General features: G+C 36.8%; 1 protein-coding gene across 3 annotated transcripts in view; it reads left to right on the top strand.

Annotated features, from left to right (window-relative positions):
- SLF1 (SMC5-SMC6 complex localization factor 1) overlaps window positions 1-15,568 on the top strand; it is a 41,458-nt gene extending 25,890 nt beyond the window's left edge. For 2 of the 3 annotated variants that reach the window (XM_072860785.1, XM_072860784.1), the window contains exons 12-18: window positions 1,708-1,861; window positions 4,090-4,235; window positions 6,229-6,398; window positions 6,896-7,029; window positions 9,002-9,094; window positions 9,489-9,671; window positions 12,200-15,567. In XM_072860785.1, the coding sequence (XP_072716886.1) occupies window positions 1,708-1,861; window positions 4,090-4,235; window positions 6,229-6,398; window positions 6,896-7,029; window positions 9,002-9,094; window positions 9,489-9,671; window positions 12,200-12,684 (1,365 nt within the window). In that variant the 3' untranslated portion in view covers window positions 12,685-15,567. Of the gene's footprint in view, window positions 1-1,707; window positions 1,862-4,089; window positions 4,236-6,228; window positions 6,399-6,895; window positions 7,030-9,001; window positions 9,095-9,488; window positions 9,672-12,199 lie in introns of all 3 variants that reach the window. The other variant, XM_072860786.1, reaches the window with a different exon arrangement.
- Window positions 15,569-19,269: the final 3,701 nt, after the last annotated feature.

Raw genomic sequence — 19,269 nt, forward strand, 5'->3', positions numbered from 1 at the left:
GTAGAGCTTAACCAAGTAAGAGGAAGTAGGGCTGGAAGCAATCTCAGAGATCACATTCCTAACAGATTTTCCCTGGCCAGTTCTTAAAAGCCTTCAGTGATGGAGATCATACGCCCTCCCCACACAGTGTTTATTTGTAGTTGTGTTTATTCCTTTTCTTTTGAATGACAAGTAAGTCTGTTAACTGTAGGGACAGTATTTATGTAGGTTTTCAACAAATTACATTGTAATCTTTTTATAATAAATCTCATCTGTGTCACAGTCTCTGTTGCTCTTATATATGTCTGTTTGATTTATTGATGAAGCTCAAACTGTTTCAGTCTTTGGTGCTTTCCAGCTCCTGAGGGAATCCTATTAAATTATTTTAAACCAACCTTGAACATATTTTGTTCTCAAAGGAATATCAGACAAACCATTGACTGTGGTGTGAGAGCACAACAAAAGACAGAAAAGTTTTGCTTCCTTTAAGTAATCCTTTAAAATCTCAAGCTGACAAATAAGTAAGTATATATTCAGTTCAATTTCCCTCTTATCCAAAATTGTCCATTTTGAAGTACTCATTGTCTTTCACTAAAATGCAATATATTGACTGGTGCTCTAGTGTAACAGTAGTGATTCTCTGGTAGAGCCTTAGGTAGGTGTCTGTGGGCAAATGAATTTCATGTGTTCCTACGGTGGTGCATGCATTCTTCCAATTTGTGCTTTCAAAACTGACATACGAATACTGAATTTTCTGTGGTTGTACATGTGGTCAGAGGAATAACTTAGTTCAGAATCGTTGCATAAAATATTTCTACATGGCACAGAAAGGTGTTGAGTAGACAGGTCTGACTTTCCTTTGCACAGACCAGCTCATACGGTAGAAGCAGCGCTTTACCCAACCAATACTGATGAAGTGAAGTGCTTACATGGGTGAACAAATATGTTCGTCTGTCTTATGGTAGTTTCTGGATTGCGTGTTAAAAGTGCTGTATGTTGTCTTGATGCCTCCTGAAGAAAATAACGCTTTGGCTTTTTTGTCTACACATGACCATTTCGTATAGGTTCAGGGGAGAAAAAAGTAAGGCTAATATACTCCTAAGTATCTTCTTTCTGAATTTGCAGCTGCTGGTCTCTTTGGAATTTTTGGTAGCAGAAGAAAGTTTCCTGATCCCACAAACGGGCTGCCAAAGTTTTTTCTGTGCAGGAAACTAACACCTTGCGTCCTTTTCCCTGTTCGCACAGACATACATGCTTAGTCACAAAAGGAGCTTTAATGTCATGGTGAAATCTTTAGGAAAAGAGAATCCTAATAGAGCAGAAAGAATAAGATCCCTGTAATTGTCAAATTAAACACAAGGTTAACTAGCACAAATGCAGTGCTTGAAATCTTACAGTTAAACAAAACCTAATTTAAAAAGAAACCACACTTTGTACTTGTAAGCTTTGATCCCTTTTTGCATGTTGTTTTAGACAGGATGTTTTCAAATAACTTGTATTTCTCCAGTGCTGAATCTTAATTGATGTGGCATCAATGGAATATTAATTTTGTTGACCTGGCTGCAACAGTTTGCTTTTGAGCAGAAAAAGAAAAGCCAGTGAAGAAGTGATGTGGCAACAGAGTGGGCTTTTATGTAAAGAAGTTTTCTAGGGTTATTACTGGTACATTATCAGTGTGAATTTGTTATACAGTACATGTCTATAGATACTTTTTTCTTTTTCATTTAGGCTTTTACATGTGAAATAGCTGGTCTATTAAATGCAATTCTTGGAACTGTAGTGGAATATTGGATCATCTCAAGTTTGCTTATGGTGAAAAACAGAAATGTGTTTCATCAAATAGCTGATGATTTGGCACAGTACCTTGCCATTTCATGTGACGGTGAGTGTTTGAAAGGCCTCTCAAAGACTTTTGATCAGATACACAAAAGTCCTAACCAAAATCCTCAGTTTACTTTCAAGTTGTGCTTTACCTTCTCTTGCAGCTGTGCAGTCTTACAGTGTGATGTGTATGTATGCAGGAAACTGTTTTATTGTGTGTATGTTTCTGTCTGTCTGTCCCAAGCAAAGAGCAAATAGAACAGGCTTTCTTACTAAAATCCTGCTAAATAAATCTCAGTAGGTGTTAATGCAAAAGCAAGACTATACAGTGTGAAGAAGCAAAAAAAATATCTTTGGAGCTCTCTTGTCAGTTTTAGGAAGAGCTTTAAGCATATCGTAATAAGCCATAACTTTGGAGAGGCAATTGGAGACACCTTAGCTCAGGCCAGTTCTCAGGTGGAATTTTTCATTCCACAAACTTGATCTCGTTTGCTAAACATACTTCAGCCATAAGTCCAAAAGCTACACTGAACTCTTTGACCCATACAGACTTCAGATGAAACATTTCCGTTTCTCATTCCAAATCCTTAGACTTAATGGACTTTATCTGGGGGGTAGGGGAAAACTCCAACTAGTCCCGTGAATCACGACTGTTCTTTTTCATTAAATATACTAGATAAAGAGAAATGTCACAACTGAAATGAACCATTATCATTTAACATGGAAAGCTGGTTGAGGTATCTGTCCTTTTAGCAATTAGGGGATGAGGAACTCAAAAGGCCAAAAAATAATCTCAAGAAAACTACTGAATGTTTTTAATTTCATTTTCAAATTTAATTCCCACCAAAGCTCTGCGTGCCCCCTCAGGAAATACTGGGAAAACTCTAACTCGGCTGTTACACCTGTATGGATACCCTGGTTTCAGTCATCATTTTCTCTAGAGATAGGTGTATGTAGGCTTCATTTAAAGTGTTGCTGCCTTCTCCTACCTGGAGACTCGAGAAGGTCTATCCTGAAAAAATTAAACTAAAATCTTAGTCTCTAGACAAATAGTTCCACTCCAGTCTTACAGAAGGTAAATTATCAGAACCATTATAGCCTGCCTTAGATCTTAGAAGGCCAAATCAGTTGGAACTTTATAGTATTTAAATAAATGGAGCTTTTAGCGTCTACTACTATTGCCACCTCTCCAATGCATTTTCTAGCTTTCATGTAATAGGGAGAATCTTGTATATATATTTCTGTAAGACGTTCTTACTTTCCTGTACACAAATGGAAAATTATTGAGAAGAAAATTGAGAGCATTCACGAGAACAACATTTACAGTCTGGTTATAAAGAGTGAAGATTCTGTGACCTATTGGTGATCACTGCCTCTCAGTTCAGTCTATAGCACTTAAAGCCCAAAAAACTGTTGCAGAGTTCTCCTAAATTCTGCTGCTCTTAGAGTAGAAAACGTCTGTACTCTCAAAACCAGTGTTTCTATTTTGATTGAGTCTACAGATCAGTTAATGTATGAGCACTTCTTAGCAGAACAGAATATTCCCTCAATACAGTAAAGACTTTCTTCCTCATGGCAGACCTTGCTTTCCACCTGTTTCAGTTGCTATTTTGACAAAATTATTTTGCTAGAATCAAAACACAAATATCAGTCTAAGAAAAATCAGTCATTCTGTCTCCTTTTCCAGAAAAAAAAGAGGTAGGCCAGACATATGCCTGATATATATTGAGACAGATATATATTCTTCTGCCACTGTCTGTTTTGGGGTTTTTTTAAAACAGTATGAACTATTTGGTACATCTGAATGGGGTTGAAATTTGCTTACAGTCACTTTTAATGTAGAATTTATAGGTCACTCTGCATTACTTGCAAATTTGTTTGTTCATGTGTTATACATTTTATCTGAATTGTGTTTGTATTGTGCCACTTACAGATTTTAAAGGTGATCACTTGCATAACTTCCCAAAGAAGTAATTTAATTCTTTAAATTAAGGTGTAAATTTTATAAGATTGTATTTAGAGTGGTTTTTTAAAAAGTTTCACATAAAAAGTGGTGCCTTGCCTTTCAAAATCTGTTGACCATTCTCTTAGAAGCTGGTCTTATTATCAGATGATGGATAAAATCTTTTTTAATATGAGGATTTTTAGTAATTGTCATGGACAATAGCTTCTGAATCTGCAACAGCAGAAAAAAAACAGTCTGGAAGAGCTATCTTCTAGATAACTCTAGATGTACAGGTTTGTATATTCTCATTTTAAGGCTCCCCCCCCCCCTTTGCTTTTATCCAGATTTTTCAATATGTGAATTAAAAACATTCATTTGTTCCATACCATCCCTCTGGCTTCAAATGTTTGTCGCAGAAGCAGTTTTTAAAACAATGTGTTTACAGAGGAATATAACTATTTCTACGGAACCTCTTTCTCTTCAGAAAATAGTAAGTAACTCTTCTACTCCTTAATAACCTATCACACTTAAGTATTTTACAAGTACTTGGATTCATGAAAGTTGTGGAAAATATCTTTCTTTTGTGGTCATGCTCATTGCATACTTGTCTTCCACCTGTAGATAGACTCTACTGCATTTAAATTTCTCTTTGCCTGAGGTCTGGGTTCAAAAGAATGGTAAGATTTTTCTTGCCAGAGAATTGGTAACACTTGATTAATTTACGTGTAGTTAACATGAAAAGTCACAAAGAAAGCTTTTAAAATAATCTCTGATGTAAATAATTTATTGCAATGTTACATTTGTAATTAAGGAAAATGCCAAATATAGTGTGATTTTCCTTTATCTTTGGGTTATCTTTTCCTTCACATTTTTTGAAGAGGTGACAGTCTATTATATTACTGGGTCCAAGCATTTGTTACATAAAAGGTTTTATGATTTTGAATCACAGTGTATTCCTGTTAATTTCTCCTCTTAAAAACTTTCTCCTACTTGCAAACCTTTTCCTGCCTTCAAATCACAATTTTTGATAGTTGGTGAGGAAATACATGATGAAAGCTGTGAAAGAAATTCTCAAAACCATGACTGCTGGCAGGATGCAGGCAAATGAGGGAGATCATACAATAATGACATGCCCTAACTGAGAACCTCTTTTCAGTAATCTTAATACTAACGACTAAACAGAATATGGAATCCATAACTGTTTCTGTATGTCCTAAAATTCTACAGGTAGAGTCAAAGAAAAACAAATTTGCACCTTTATACATTTTCCATACATAAGTTTTCCTGAATTTTACAGGAGTTTATTGTGAACAGAGATCATTGTTTATTAATACATCGTGTTTGAACAGAGTTTGAACAAAAGACTGTCAGAATTTTAAAAATAAATCAACTATATATCTAATATTTAACATATGTTGCCAACACATATGCAGCAGCAATTGCTATTTTTAGTATTGCCATGACTACTGATCACTGTCTGCAACGACTTAAATGTAAATTTTTGTAGTGCTTGCAACAAGTTCATGTGCTTTTTGTGGCTTTCCTTAGCATTACTGTGCCTCCTTTCTCATTCCATGCAATAAATATTAACTATCGTCCAATTTTACCAGCTCTTCTCATACAGCATCTTATCAGTTAGGCTTTTCTATGGGTGCAAATACTGCGCTCCTACTCTCTGATGGTAAATGTACAGTGAAGGTGCAAGAAAGGTGTCCCTCACCCATTGCAAGTTGTCTGCAGAATCTACGGTGATCTGCTAGATACTCAAAGCCTTCTTTAGTATCTTTCTTTAGAGATAATCATTGTGTAATCATTGAATGAGTCCCATCACTGGACTTTTTCCTATGCTTTTGCCAAACTGCAGAAACTTATATGACTTTTTAAAATGAGCGGTATAGGTGGGTTGGAAGCTCTGTATTACCGGAAAGAAGCCGAAATACCTACAACATCCAAAGCTATCCTAATAATGAGAGAGCACCTAAGAGAGAACTAGCTTATTGCCTTTGCAATGCTCGAAGGCTTAATCCAGCCCCTCATCTTAGAAGAGATGAAGGAGGGGAATGAGTATTTCTTTACCAAGTGGCTCCCTGGGTTGGGAGCAGGAAGCTTGTCAATACTTTCATTAAGTACCCAAGAATCAATTAGGTTTACATCAGTCTTATGTCCAGCTAAAGTAATCAAAATTTTCTCAGCTATCAAAACACCAAGAGAGAGGTCTAGAATTTCCCACTTTCTGGCTCAGACACAACCCACTCACCTCTGAGGCCAGCATAAAGAGTGAATTACAAGAATATAAAAAAGATTGCAGAAGGCAACTTTAAACAATCTATATATGCAATCATTTAGAGATCATATTTTTTAAAACTTAGATACAGCAAGCTGTGGGTGGTGGATGACTGCTTTGCGTCAAGTACAACAAAAGAAAATGACTGCATTTTAATTTACTGTATACAAAGTCATTGAAAATGTGACTTTTGCAACAGGTCTGTTCCTATTTGCCTGCTTTGCGAGAGTTAGGGATGCATGAGACAGGAAAGATACATAAAGCGAAGAAAAAGAAAATAGGGCAATGGCCGTGCCCTGAGTCTCAAAGGGCATTACAGATGCTAAATGGTGATAAGCAGAACCAAGTCAAAGTGCTGCCTGATCTACCGTAAGTAATACCTATAACATCACCAGTTTTATTCTGCTTTGGGGGACAGCTTCTGACCTGACACATTTCTTGAACTTTATATGACCTGGTTTGTTGTCTACAAATTACTGCAACTGACAGCAAGCTCCACTGTAAACCTGTAACACCTCTGGGCTGGGGTTCCCCCTTTCTCCCCATCCTCCATCTCAGTGTATATGCAAACTGATGTAGTTATATTTTCCCAATATTAAACTTAAAGTGTACATAGAGAAGTTGAACTGTTCGTAGAATTACCTTTAAAGAAAGTTAATTGTGTGTAATTTAATTTTATTACTGTTTTAAATACAGTTATAATTAAATGACATAGAAATTATGTAATTAAGACATTTCAGAAATAACTCTGAAATGGATAGATCTAAGTATGCCGTATATACACATTTAAAAGCATTAAGTACATATACCTTATCTTATAATATAAAATAGGGATTTTAGAAGTGTCCCCTTTGCTCTCTTTTCAGTGACTTAATCTTTAATAAGTGCCCTCCATTGACAAAGAAGCTTAGAGCAAAAGCAGAACTTGAGGCTTCATACACCAAAGAGAATTCCTACCTTTTGGCTGAGGAGGTACATTTTTACAGGAGAAATACTAAAGGTATTCTATATATCTAATTTATGTTAAGAACTTTGGATGGTTAGAATCGACAGTTTCAGGTTTAAAAACCTTGTCCTGATGAATGCTGAACTACAATGATGGCTTATGCCCAAGAATTATTTTCGTATGGTTCATGTTTCTTTTTTCCAATGTCTGTTTAAAAGGAAGAATTGTATATATGGTGGAATAAAGCTGCCTTCTTCATTCCCCTCCCCCTCCCAGACATTAAATACAGTGTACAGCTTGTGTGAGCTCATTCCAGTCTTGCCCGCCTTACTTTGCTAATCCACCTCAACCTGTGCTTGGTAGGATCAACGTCTTCTGATTTGAAAGTATAATTCAGTCTTCATCTCTTTCAGTCCTAGACATTTTGTGAACAAAGACTGAGGAGTATGCTATGTTACATAGCTGTGTTAAGCATATGGACTGTTTTCTTCCAGGCATTCAGCCCAGACTATGAAAGGCATTTGGCTTTTGTCTTAGCTATACTGGAACCCAAGTACCTAAGGAATATAACAGCACTGCAGTAATTCATTCGGTTCCTTCTTATTACACAAATTTAATAAATTGTACTTTACATGAACCTTTACCTGAACAGAATTACTTGCTGGAACTACTTTTTGTCATCTTCATCATCAGAAATTTACCTATATCACTTAAAACACAACTATATTAATCATGGCACCCAAGAGAAGGCTTAGAAAAAACTGGCAAAAGCAAGCTGGGATTGTTCAAAAAATTAAAAACAGAATTGTATCACAAACATTGAAGGACAAAAAAACCCTCACCTTCTTTTGGGATTTAAGAGGGCTTCAGTAACAGAGCCAGACCATGCATTTTTAAAATTGGTTCCCTTTCTCTTTATTGATTTTGCAAGTAAAATTGATGTGAATTATTACATGCTGACTTCTACAAAGAAAAGTGAGCTGAAGGACTAAGGCAAAAAAAAAAAACCAACCCAACTGCTTTTTTTCTATTCTTCCCCTGCCAAAATTGTAAGTAGTATCTTCTGTTGAAAGAATGAGTATGGAGCTGACAGATTTACATAGTGAAGGTATTAATGTAACAAAATATACCATGTAAATCTTATCGTAAAGGCTGAGAGATTTAGCCTGAGATATTTTTCATTTCTAAGATGTTTGTTGCATCATCTTTCACCTGGCATCAAGATTTTCCTCTGGCTCTTGTTCAAACCTAATCATTTAGTGAAAGCAAAACAGCTTTTAGAATGGGTCTGAAGTTTTTATCATGCAGAAACTAATGGTGTCTTTATATATAAGCAGCAGTTCTCAGTTGCTTGCTGTTCAATTTTTCATACTTACTTCAGCTTTACATGGTGCTAAGGCTTGGGATTTTTTTTCCAGAGGATTTTCTTTTTATTATTATTAGGACCCCTTCATTTATTTCTCTCTCTTTCCCCCCTCCCTTGCTACTGTAGCCAAGTCAGACAGCCTATTGAGAAACAGCAAACCATCTGTTAACGGATTTGAAGTTCTGAATTGTACTTGAGTGTGTAGAGGCACTCGTGCTTAGCCAGAAACATTCATTTGAATTAAGCTATAAATGCTGTGTAAAAAGAACCATACATTTTAACGTAGGTTCATGAATAAATTTAAGGGAGGGCAACTGCACTCTAAAGTTTTATTGCTTCAAAACCCAGTATTTTTGGTGTTCTGTGATCACTTGGTGCTTTTATAGTGTGATTGAAGCTTTAAACCTTGAACTGGGGGGAGATAATTCCTGTGTTAAACCGTTTGCAATACAATTTCATTGCTGGATCTCTGGTGGAACAGAAGCTCTGTGGGTTTTTTTTGAATTTTCTTAAAAGATGGTTAAACAGGATAAAGGAAAATCTTACTCATTATTGAATTTTCTGGCATATAGCCAGGTCTCCTAGTTCCAGGCACTTTGATTATTTTCTTTAGTTGCTATCTTGCCTAGTCTAGTGTAATCTATTAATTTTTTATGGTAGGAGAGACAGCCCTGCATAAAGCTTGCATAAGTAACAAAGTGGAGAGATTGATTCGGCTTCTCTCTTCCCCTGGAACAGACATTAATGCTAAAGGTAAGTTATTAATTTTCTCTACAGAACTAATAAATTAAGCCAGATAAAGAACTGTATTAATATCTGTTTGGTAATAAAGTTTGTATTTATACTATTAAAACTGTCTTTATTATTTTAAACAACACAAAATGAGGACTTTATAGCAAAAATTGAGGAAAGGTTAATTTATAGCTAAGGTGTGTTTTACCATGACATTTCCGATTGATTTTTTAAAAACGCTGTTTAATTTTTTTCAGATGTTTTTCAATAGAATTGCTTGTTTTGAAATCACTAGCTGCCACTGTAGCCATGATGAATACTAAGAAGTAAAGTGTTTTGCTGTCTAATGAATTACAGTATTAACATTTTAGTACTACTTCTGCTGTTTTAAAACTTCCCTTGATTTATAATTCAGACTATGCTGGCTGGACGCCTTTGCATGAAGCCTGTAACCATGGCAGCACAGTGTGTGTCCGTGAAATTTTGCAACGTTGTCCAGAGGTAGACCTGCTCAGTCAAGTGGACGGGGTGACTCCTTTGCATGATGCACTGTCAAATGGACATGTAGAAATTGGCAAGCTGCTACTTCAGCATGGGGGTGAGTGCATTTATGCTAAACTGGTTTAGGGAAATTATCCACTGTTCTGAGTCCATATGAAGTTCGTGGTGTTTTTAATAGTTGCTTAAAATACAACGTTACTATGAAATATTTATTTTAAAACATTTTTAAGCCAAGCTGTTTTGGTCACAATAACAATAATACTGTTTTCACACTTACCTTGATCGGCTGAATATGAAATTAACCAGGATTTTCACATTTTTTTCCAATATGGTAATGTTTTTATTCTGCATTTTACACCATATGCATTGTAACTATATTCTCCAAACTCATTAATGAAGATAAAGATTACCTAGTCACCACGCAAAGCTAAGGATTTTCTTTTGTTTTGATCTATTTTTACCACGATGCAAAAATAGATCAGTAAATCTCTATATAATCATGTATTTCAACATAAATTTGTTCAGCATTTATGAAAATTAATGTGATGGTCTTTGAAGAACACAATTAGCTTGGTAATTAGTTTAAGAAAGGAATCTATATTGTAATTGTGATAACTGCTGTTTAGGGATAATAGTGGGAGGGATGCCTTAGTTTCTAAAAAAAGATACATTGCCCCTTAGGCAGGCACATGATAAATGTTTTCAACAATATTTTTTGTTCAGTGACAGGGAACTTGTATCTTGTCTTGAAATACACTGTATCAATATAATTAACTTAGCATGTTTTTTTAAAAAACAACTGCAAAGAATGCTCTTGGATATCAACTCTTCCTTCTTTTAATTCATTTACTAAAATGAGTATTTGTGATATCCTTACCCTTGACCTACTGTGTCAGTTTAATCTCTGTGCATTATATGCTGAGTCCAGATTTTTTCAATAAAAATCATTCTGTGTATAGCCATGAGGCAGAAGAATGCACTGTATTTAGATGGTCTATTGCTTAATTAAGGTAGAGAAACAAAATTTTATTTCGTTCTTGGCATAAGACCTTCTGTATTTACAGTCTTCTCCTGCCCCCTAAAGGCTATTTCTGTGTCTGTTGTGCAAGCACCAGCTCATAATCAATACGTTCCTAGCCAGTTCTACCTCTGTGTTTGCTGAGCTTCAGTTCTGTGGCTCCCAGGTGTTTTATATATCTACTGAACCATGTATCTGACATGCCAAGCCAATACCTGGGCTCAGTTCCATCGGTCTAAGTGATGCAATAGCCAATATTATAGTAAGCCCAGCTCCTCAATTGGAAATGGCATTGCACTGACAGATGTGCATTTTTCCTAGGCTATTGTGAAGAATAGGCAGTGGATGATCCTGTTGTCCTAGGGGAAGAGCTCTACTTGCACTGGCATTCATCAAGGTTTTCTGGCAACTATAAGGCTGCGTGTACCCTTATCTTTGCCTTTGTCACACTCTGGGTTTTGGCCTGTCAAATAGCTGACAAGACTATGGTAGAAAGCGTGTTACCCATTCAGTGTGGATTTACTCAGCTCAATAATTTAGAACGCATCTCTGCAAAAACTTTTTTCACTTTCTTTCTCTAAAAAACCTTAACCTTGCAAAATTTAATTATATTGCATAATCAGTGATGGAGTAAAACAATACACCTTTAATCACAGCAAAGTTAAAACCTCTAGTATGGATATGTAATGCGGTGAATTGCCTTTTGTAATTAAAATATATTTCTGAAAATGTATTCAAGTTAAAATTACATCATTGCTTTAGCATAGTAACCCAAATTTATGTAAGAAGATTCCTTATGTAAGAAGATTCCTGATGTGTTCATCTTTGAAAAACACCACCTGTAGCGTGTTAACTGCCTTCATTAACTGCCTTACTGATGCAGCCTTTCACAAACTTATCAAGACATCTGTAAACTATTTAAATATTAATAGCTACATTGTACTAATAAACAGGAAATACCAGAAGAATGTAGTATAATCTGAACAAGTAAAACATGTCCCATTTACTTACTTTTAAATCTATTTATTAGAGCAATTAATTTTTGCATTTCAGAAATCTGTTAAGACCAAATTTTGAAACTCAGTTTTTAGGGGAGACTGGGATTCCTACCTCAATAGTTTACGTTGCTGTGTAACCTAGGACAAGGTTGACCACACCATCCAGAAAAGTAAAATAAAGGCGATCATAGTAATGTGCCTTTAATTTGGAGTCAGCGTCAGCAAATTTTATAGACCTGGTCTATAAAATACTTAATGTAATTTTACAATAGTAATAACATTAAATTTTTACATACTCTATGTATCGTTACTTGATTTTAGGATAAGCAACATCTGAATTTCTTTTCCATTTCTATATAATAATCCTTGGCTTTTAACCTAGCAAAACTGGGAAAATTAAGACAATATCATAAAGAAACTGTTACAAAGGGTCTCTCTACATGTTCTAGGTTGTATTGCAAATGTGTAACTCATCAGTTACATCAATGTAACTTAGTACGAAAAGAAATTCAAACAGCCTGCTAGCTTCTGGCAAAAACCAAACCAAAATCTTGTTTGGCTGCCAAATCGAATGTGCTGTTGTTATTAATGTTTATATTTTCCCTGCAGGACCAGTCCTTCTACAGCAGAGGGACTCCAATGGAAAATTGCCACTGGATTATGTTGAGTCCATACCAGTGAAGCAAGAACTTTTGAACGTTGTTCATCCAGAAGAGAACATTGAAAGCTTCTATGAACGCACAGAACAAGATTTTTGCAGTCAGCAGAGAGAACTGTGGTTGATTTTATTTAATAAGATGCTGCTGAATTTTTGTTCAGTTTATAATCTGTCTTCACCCTTTACTTTAACTCTCAGAGAGGTAGCTTGTTCAAATGTACTTCCAGTAATGGCTCGTCATAACTGTAAGATGAAAAATACATTTTCTGCAGATTGGTTAGTAGATACATATTTTAGAGAGCTAGAAACTTTTCAAAAGCTACCACAGTTTCTTCAAGAAATATCTGCAAACATGTTTTTCTTCCCTGGAGAACAGATGAAGGCGTTATTAGCAACCCTGGAAACTATGGTAGAGGCATATCAGCTCTTCACTTAAATCTTTTTAACAGTTAGTTTCCAAACAAATCATATTGGTTAAATCTTGAATGTTAACCCTTGGTATTGGGCTAACTTTTTTCCCAGCAACTAAAGTAGTACAAATTTCACAGCCCTACATGAGCCCTACATGTTGTTATCTCCGATGTTGTTAATACTTTCCTCTACCAGAACCTGGAAGTCAGATGCATTGATTCAGTGCATTTTTAAGGCAAAATTTTTCCAGTACTGATGCCTTCTAGTTGTCTGACAGTTGTCTGGATGCCTGTGACCACCTCAGGAGGGTGCTGTATCATTTGCACCAAGTTAAACTTTATATTTCCTGTCCTGGAAATCTTTGTTACCCGTCTCACGCCATAGTTCACTTCAGTTTCCAGAGGTAGTGGCCCTGAAGTTAAACCAAGTTGAAACACTATAACAAGTATTTTTTCCTTGAGAAAGGCTTGTGCCTATATATTTTAATATCCTTTAATAAAACTGATATTATAAATATCTGTCATTAAACAAAAACATACGGAAAAGCAGATTCCTTCTATCCATTTTTGTCTTCTTTATACTTGTCTTGAAAGAATTAAAATTACGTTGTGTAAATAAATTACGTCTTGTAAAATTCAAAACAGAACGTAGTATATCTGTATTTACAGAATCAGTGTACTAGCATTTCCCATGTCTTTGTTAGTTTGATAGAAATGGTCACACAAAGGCGTGTGGAAAATCTTCTCCCTCATCAGCACCACGGCGCTTGTGGTCACGTTCATTTGTGCAGTGAGGAGACTGGCCCAGATACTCGGGTGATTTGCAGAACTCCAGTGGGTCCCACTGACTAGAGCTTTAAAACAATCAAGTCATCTTGCTGCTTCCCAGGACAGTGATGCTGCAAAGGGCCAAATCCACCCTCAGCATAACGTACGGTGTCCTTGGCTCTGCTCTGACTCGTGTTGGCTTGCAGTGGTTTGATAAATCCATTACACTAGCAGTGTATAAAATGATCTGGTAACACTCCTGGGATTCCCTCAACTAAAGATGCCAGTGGAAGCAGTGGCACAAATCTAGTTATGTTGGCAGGGGACTTCACAAAGGATTAGACAAGACAGTTTAAGTATGTACTGGGCATCAGATTCTGACACTAAGTATGGATCTCCTTAAAAATTACACCCTATTTAATATGAGAATTTTGTTCTCCATTCTGTGAATACGTGCAAACCATACACGATAAATCCTCTAAACTAATCCTCTAACCTAATTTACGATTGTGTGCTACATATTCTATCAGATGGTCCTTTTAATTAATTAAGAAACAGAGAAAATCCTGTACTGTTCTTTAAAGGTATTGAGGCTTGTGAGGCAGCTGAACTACATAATTGCGCTGCGTGGGGTTGGGCATGCGGAAGGGTTAGGTGTTTTGGAGAGCTCTTATTGCACATTTATACAGCAACAACTACTCTTCCTGCCTTGCATCTGTGTAGAGATCCTGTGCCAAATTCGTTTCAGACTAGGGTCTGGGAAGAGAGACACTCCTAAGGGAAGTTTATCCCTTCCCCTTCCAAGGGAAGAGAAGGAAGCGCTGCTTTAGAACGAGGATACTGATTTTTTTCTAACAGATTCAGTAATAGATCAGGAGTAATTTAAAATCTTAGCCTCCAAAAGGAATGTACTAATTAGCAACGTTTCCAATTCTAGTTCTTCTGTAATAGCAGTTTATAATATTAAAAAAAGAACCCTAAAAGAAAGGGTGTGGATATTAGCTGCTTCTGAAATTGATGTTGCTTTACTAGAGGGAATAAGTTACATTGATGCAGCTGGCTTGCGGCACATTAAAACTTCCATTTAGCCTTTCTGCAGCTGAGATATATGATCTCATAGCAATTAATCCGCTGAAGATGCTCAGACTGAGTTGGTCTTGGAACCAGACCTTCATTACAAATGTTCAGTGTTTATTAATGACTGATTATGATTTTTATACATGCATGCAGAAGAGCCTGCTCTAACAGAATAAAGGGTCAGCAGGTATTGGATTTGTTTCTGTTTGTGCACTTTCGATTTTTCTGTAGTAAGAAAGCAACACCAAAAAAACCTTTGTCGTGTATGAGTTGGACTAATAAACATCAGTGTTCCCTGTTGCAGGATGTGATAAAGAAATGCTACATACATACTTTCTAAAGAATGCAAAATATGTGTTTAAGTTGGCAATATTAACATTTTCTTTAGTCATGAATTTGATAAGTAATTGGGAATTTAAAATAATTGGGACTCAGAGAACCACAGAAAAATAATTCTGGTGGATCTGGAAAAGCAAATGCTTCAGAATATTCATATCTATTCCTAATATAATACTTTAGTGACTGAAATGAAAGCAGGAAAAGCATTATTTTGGTGTGATAAAGAGAGTGATTCTGCTTATATATCCAAGATATTCCCACAATTATTTGCTATTATGTCATTTAGACAGGAAAAAAAGCACATCAATCATTTATAAGTCCTCCTTACCTATTTAAACTAATTTCAAGTACATCTCTCCAAGATACTGTAAAGAAAAGTAGATGACATATGCTAAATGAACATTATTAACATTGCAAAATGAAACATTCAAAAGTTAGCAAATGTCTGAATTAATATTCCACATGTAGCCCCAACTTAAATATTGTCTGTGTGCATCGTCAGTCTTTAATTATATGGTGACACAATTTTGTTCTCTCTAATGTTCTCTCCGTTTAAGGATCATATACTGAAAATTTTCCTGTTATTTCCTAGTTATGCTCTTAACAGAGTTCAGTTTTATGCATATTCAGTTTTATATATACTCAAGTTTGCAAACTCCATATCCTTAAAAAATCCTAAGTATATCTCAGTCGTATTTAACATAAAATTATGTGCTTCATCTAATTTATTAGAGAGTACCTGTTCTCTTTCAGAATCGCAAAACTTTCCTGTTAAATCATGACGGCAATAAAGTGAGATCTATTAAGTGATTAAACTGTCTGCTTTGTAAAATCCCTCTTGGTATGTAGGGTATTTCCCACTTCCTGGCTTAGTTAAAAGAACAAACAAAATCAGCCAACCGGCCCCCCTCCCCTTTTTCTCTCTATGCCCACGTTTCACACGCTGACATGCTTCACAAGCATGAGGGTACATCTTCATCCTCAATCAATCCTATTTTTTCCCAGGCCTTTAAAAAGCTCATTATTCTCCACCTTCAGCATGCAGTTGGAGAATATCCCTTTTGCACATGTACCAAATGCTGCCCAGAGAGGCGAGTAACAGCGGTCAGCAGCGTGGTACCTGGTAGCAGCGAAACAGAAGGTAGAGCACGCTGGGATGTGCCGTTGGGTATTATAATGGCATGCAAAGATGTTGGTCAAGCTTCAACAGTTGCCAAAAAAGTTGCATTAGGCCAAATTTCAGTGTTATATTTACTCTGACACGTATTCTTTGTTTCACAACACTACCATTAGTAGATATGAAAGCACATTAATTTATGTGCAAAAATCTCTGTGATATTTGTAAGACGTTTTTCAGAGTGTTTCTTGATTTCAAAATAGTCGCACTCATTGGCTAATAAAACACTACTGCCAGTATACTAGGAGTCTGGGCTCAGGAATTTTGCTGTTGATTTGTTTTATTTTTGTTTAGGAGCAAAGTTTAGCTTATAAAATTTAAATATCCCTGTGGCTTCAATAACCGTTTAGAATTTTTTATAACAGAGAGGAGGTTCAAGCCTCAGAGCCTGAGCTCCCTTTAAACTATCTCACTCTAAATAGTCCTGAAGCTGTTTCCATCTGCGATCCTGACTGATGCTAAATTGCTGCTTTGCAAAAGGGCAGCATCACAAATGCCCTGTGCAGAGTTAGTATCAAACCCCTGCACTGGGCACTGGTGCGGCCGCACCTCGAACGCTGTGTTCAGTGTTGGGCCCCTCACTCCAAGAGAGACATGGAGGGGCTGGAGCGTGTCCAGAGAAGGGCAACGGAGCTGGGGAAGGGTCTGGAGCACAAGGCTGATGGGGAGCGGCTGAGGGACCTGGGGTTGTTCAGCCTGGAGAAAAGGAGGCTCAGGGGAGACCTCATCGCTCTCTACAACTGCCTGAAAGGAGGGTGTAGAGAGGTGGGGTCGGTCTCTTCTCCCAGGTAACAAGTGACAGGACGAGAGGAAATGGCCTCAAGTTGCGCCAGGGGAGGTTTAGACTGGATATCAGGAAATTTTACTTCACTGAAAGGGTTGTCAAGCACTGGACCAGGCTGCCCAGGGAAGTGGTGGAGTCCCCATCCCTGGAGGTATTTAAAAGCCGTTTGGATGAGGTGCTTGGGGACATGGTGTAGTGGTGGGCTTGGCAGTGTTAGGTTTACGGTTGGACTCGATGATCTTAAAGGTCTTTTCCAACCTCAACGATTCTATGATTTTTATGACAGACTGCCCCTTTGCCTATACATTCAAGGACCACACTGAGCCTTTTTGCTTTAGACCATGCCATGCTCCCCTGTGGTCAAGCGTACCGGTAAATTGAGAGGAGCCCACCTCCAGTTTATCGTCAGGTATTGTCACACAGCCTTCATTGTGTGGTCTTACATTTAACTTGCACTGGCTGCATTAAGACACCTTTTTTTAACAGGGATCCAATTTATTGGCTGAAGTAAACCAATCTGTATGAGCGGTCATTTCACCACCTCCTGTGCCATGTGCAAACGAAACGTGAATGACACTATATTTACTCTGTTGGTGAAACACACCAGTCTGAGTGCCAGTCCCAGAGGAACACCATGAGAAACATTTCGTGCTCAGTGATTATTCCCCAATGCATACTGTTTAAAATCTGTCAGATATAACTCCTTTTTTAAATCTGTTAAATGTGCATTAAATAATTACAATCATCAAAGTGTAATATATAAAGATCCTTACAATTTCATAAATTTATCATCTTATTTACCAGGCTACAAAATAATGCTTCTTCAGGAAAATAGTGCTAGAAATTACACTTTGCAAAATACTCATCTCCGCTCTCATATTCAGATAAAGATAGTGAAAATGCACCTAATCTATCAACCATACTTGTAATCTCTTTGGAAAAAAAAACCGAAAAAACAGATTCTGGTTTGTCTAAGAAGTTGCTTTAAGTAAGGATACCAATAGGTACTGTTATAGCAGCATATGTTAAGCAGTTGAGTAAATGCAAAATATTTTATTTTAAAAAAGGATGACCTGAGGACTATTTAGCAGACTTTGTCCTGCAGGCAGGCGGAGAACCCTGTGCAGAAGAGATGAAACAGTAAAGCTGCAGAGCTCCAGTAACACTATCTACACAGGCATCTGTGAACCACGTGTTTGGAGAGCATGATTAAATTGCTCAAAAAATGATTAGAAATATTGAAAAACAATGCTTCTATCTGCCTGAAGCTGATGATAACATAAATTTTAAAAAATGTATTTTGTTGGTTTTTAATAACAGTGAGAATTACTGTTTCCATTCAAAGAGACTGGTGGCTGGAGAGGGAAGGAAAGAAAGAAAGAAGAAAGAACGGTGCAAAAATGCTATGCTCAAGTCCAGTTAAGAAATTGAGATCCAGCTTCAGGGTTCCTTCCATGCAAGTTTCATTAATCTTTCAAGAGAACTATCTTATTGATGCTGGAAAATTGTCATTAATCTTGAATGTAGGAGAAGTGAAAATAAAACAGTGGAAGAGCGAACAGTCAGCTTACACAAATTGTTAAGAGTGCTGACACAGGGAAGTTTACCTATTGTGGCTTGTCACTTGCACACAGCTGAAGTCTAATTAATCTAATTCTTGTCTTACCTAAATGAGCTTATATTCATTTGCTAAATGTCATAGTTTTCCAGGAGAGTCATGTAAAGAAGGTCTCATTCTTGTTTAACTCCCGGTGCACCTAAATCACATTGCTTCTGTGTTTAAGAGTAGTGGACGTTTTGCTAAGATACACAACTATCTATACACCAGCTTATCTGTAACCAATGGTGCCTTTGAACAGCTGGGGAAGGCAAAGTTAAGTAAAAGAAATTAAACTAATTTAGAGACATCTGTATTAAAAAAAATCATAAAACTGCAGTGTCAATAATTCGGCTTGTCGGTTTGCTATTTGCCTTACTTGCCCATTTAAAGTTTGACATGTTTCTACTTCTTACTAATGCTCCAACTCCACTTTTCTTTAATGATGTTACGCTATCTACCCCAATATATATGTGCATGCCTGCTGAAATTTTACTCTGAGAACAAATACGATCTGGCAGTTTGAGGTGGTCGACCAGTCACCACTTTCAGCGGTTCAAAGCACACCCTCTCTGTGCTGGGGACGTGCTATCTATAATGGCTCTTGAACTACTGAAGACTGAACTTCATATGGATACCATGTGGACTGATGATAACGTATCTATCTCCTCTATCCACCCCTTCTGATTTCAGGAGTGTTCATAGAACATGAAGAATTACTTGTTCCCTGATGGGCCTTTGCAAACTCCACACAAAAAAGCAAGGAGGTTTGATATGATTAAATGATAGCTACACTTATCAAAGGCTCTGGCATACCTGTATTTATAAGGACTTCACCACCATTATTAAATTAAGGTTGACGTTGGGGT

The sequence above is a fragment of the Ciconia boyciana genome, chromosome 4 (genome assembly GCF_034638445.1).
Source record: "Ciconia boyciana chromosome 4, ASM3463844v1, whole genome shotgun sequence".
NCBI lineage: Eukaryota > Metazoa > Chordata > Aves > Ciconiiformes > Ciconiidae > Ciconia > Ciconia boyciana.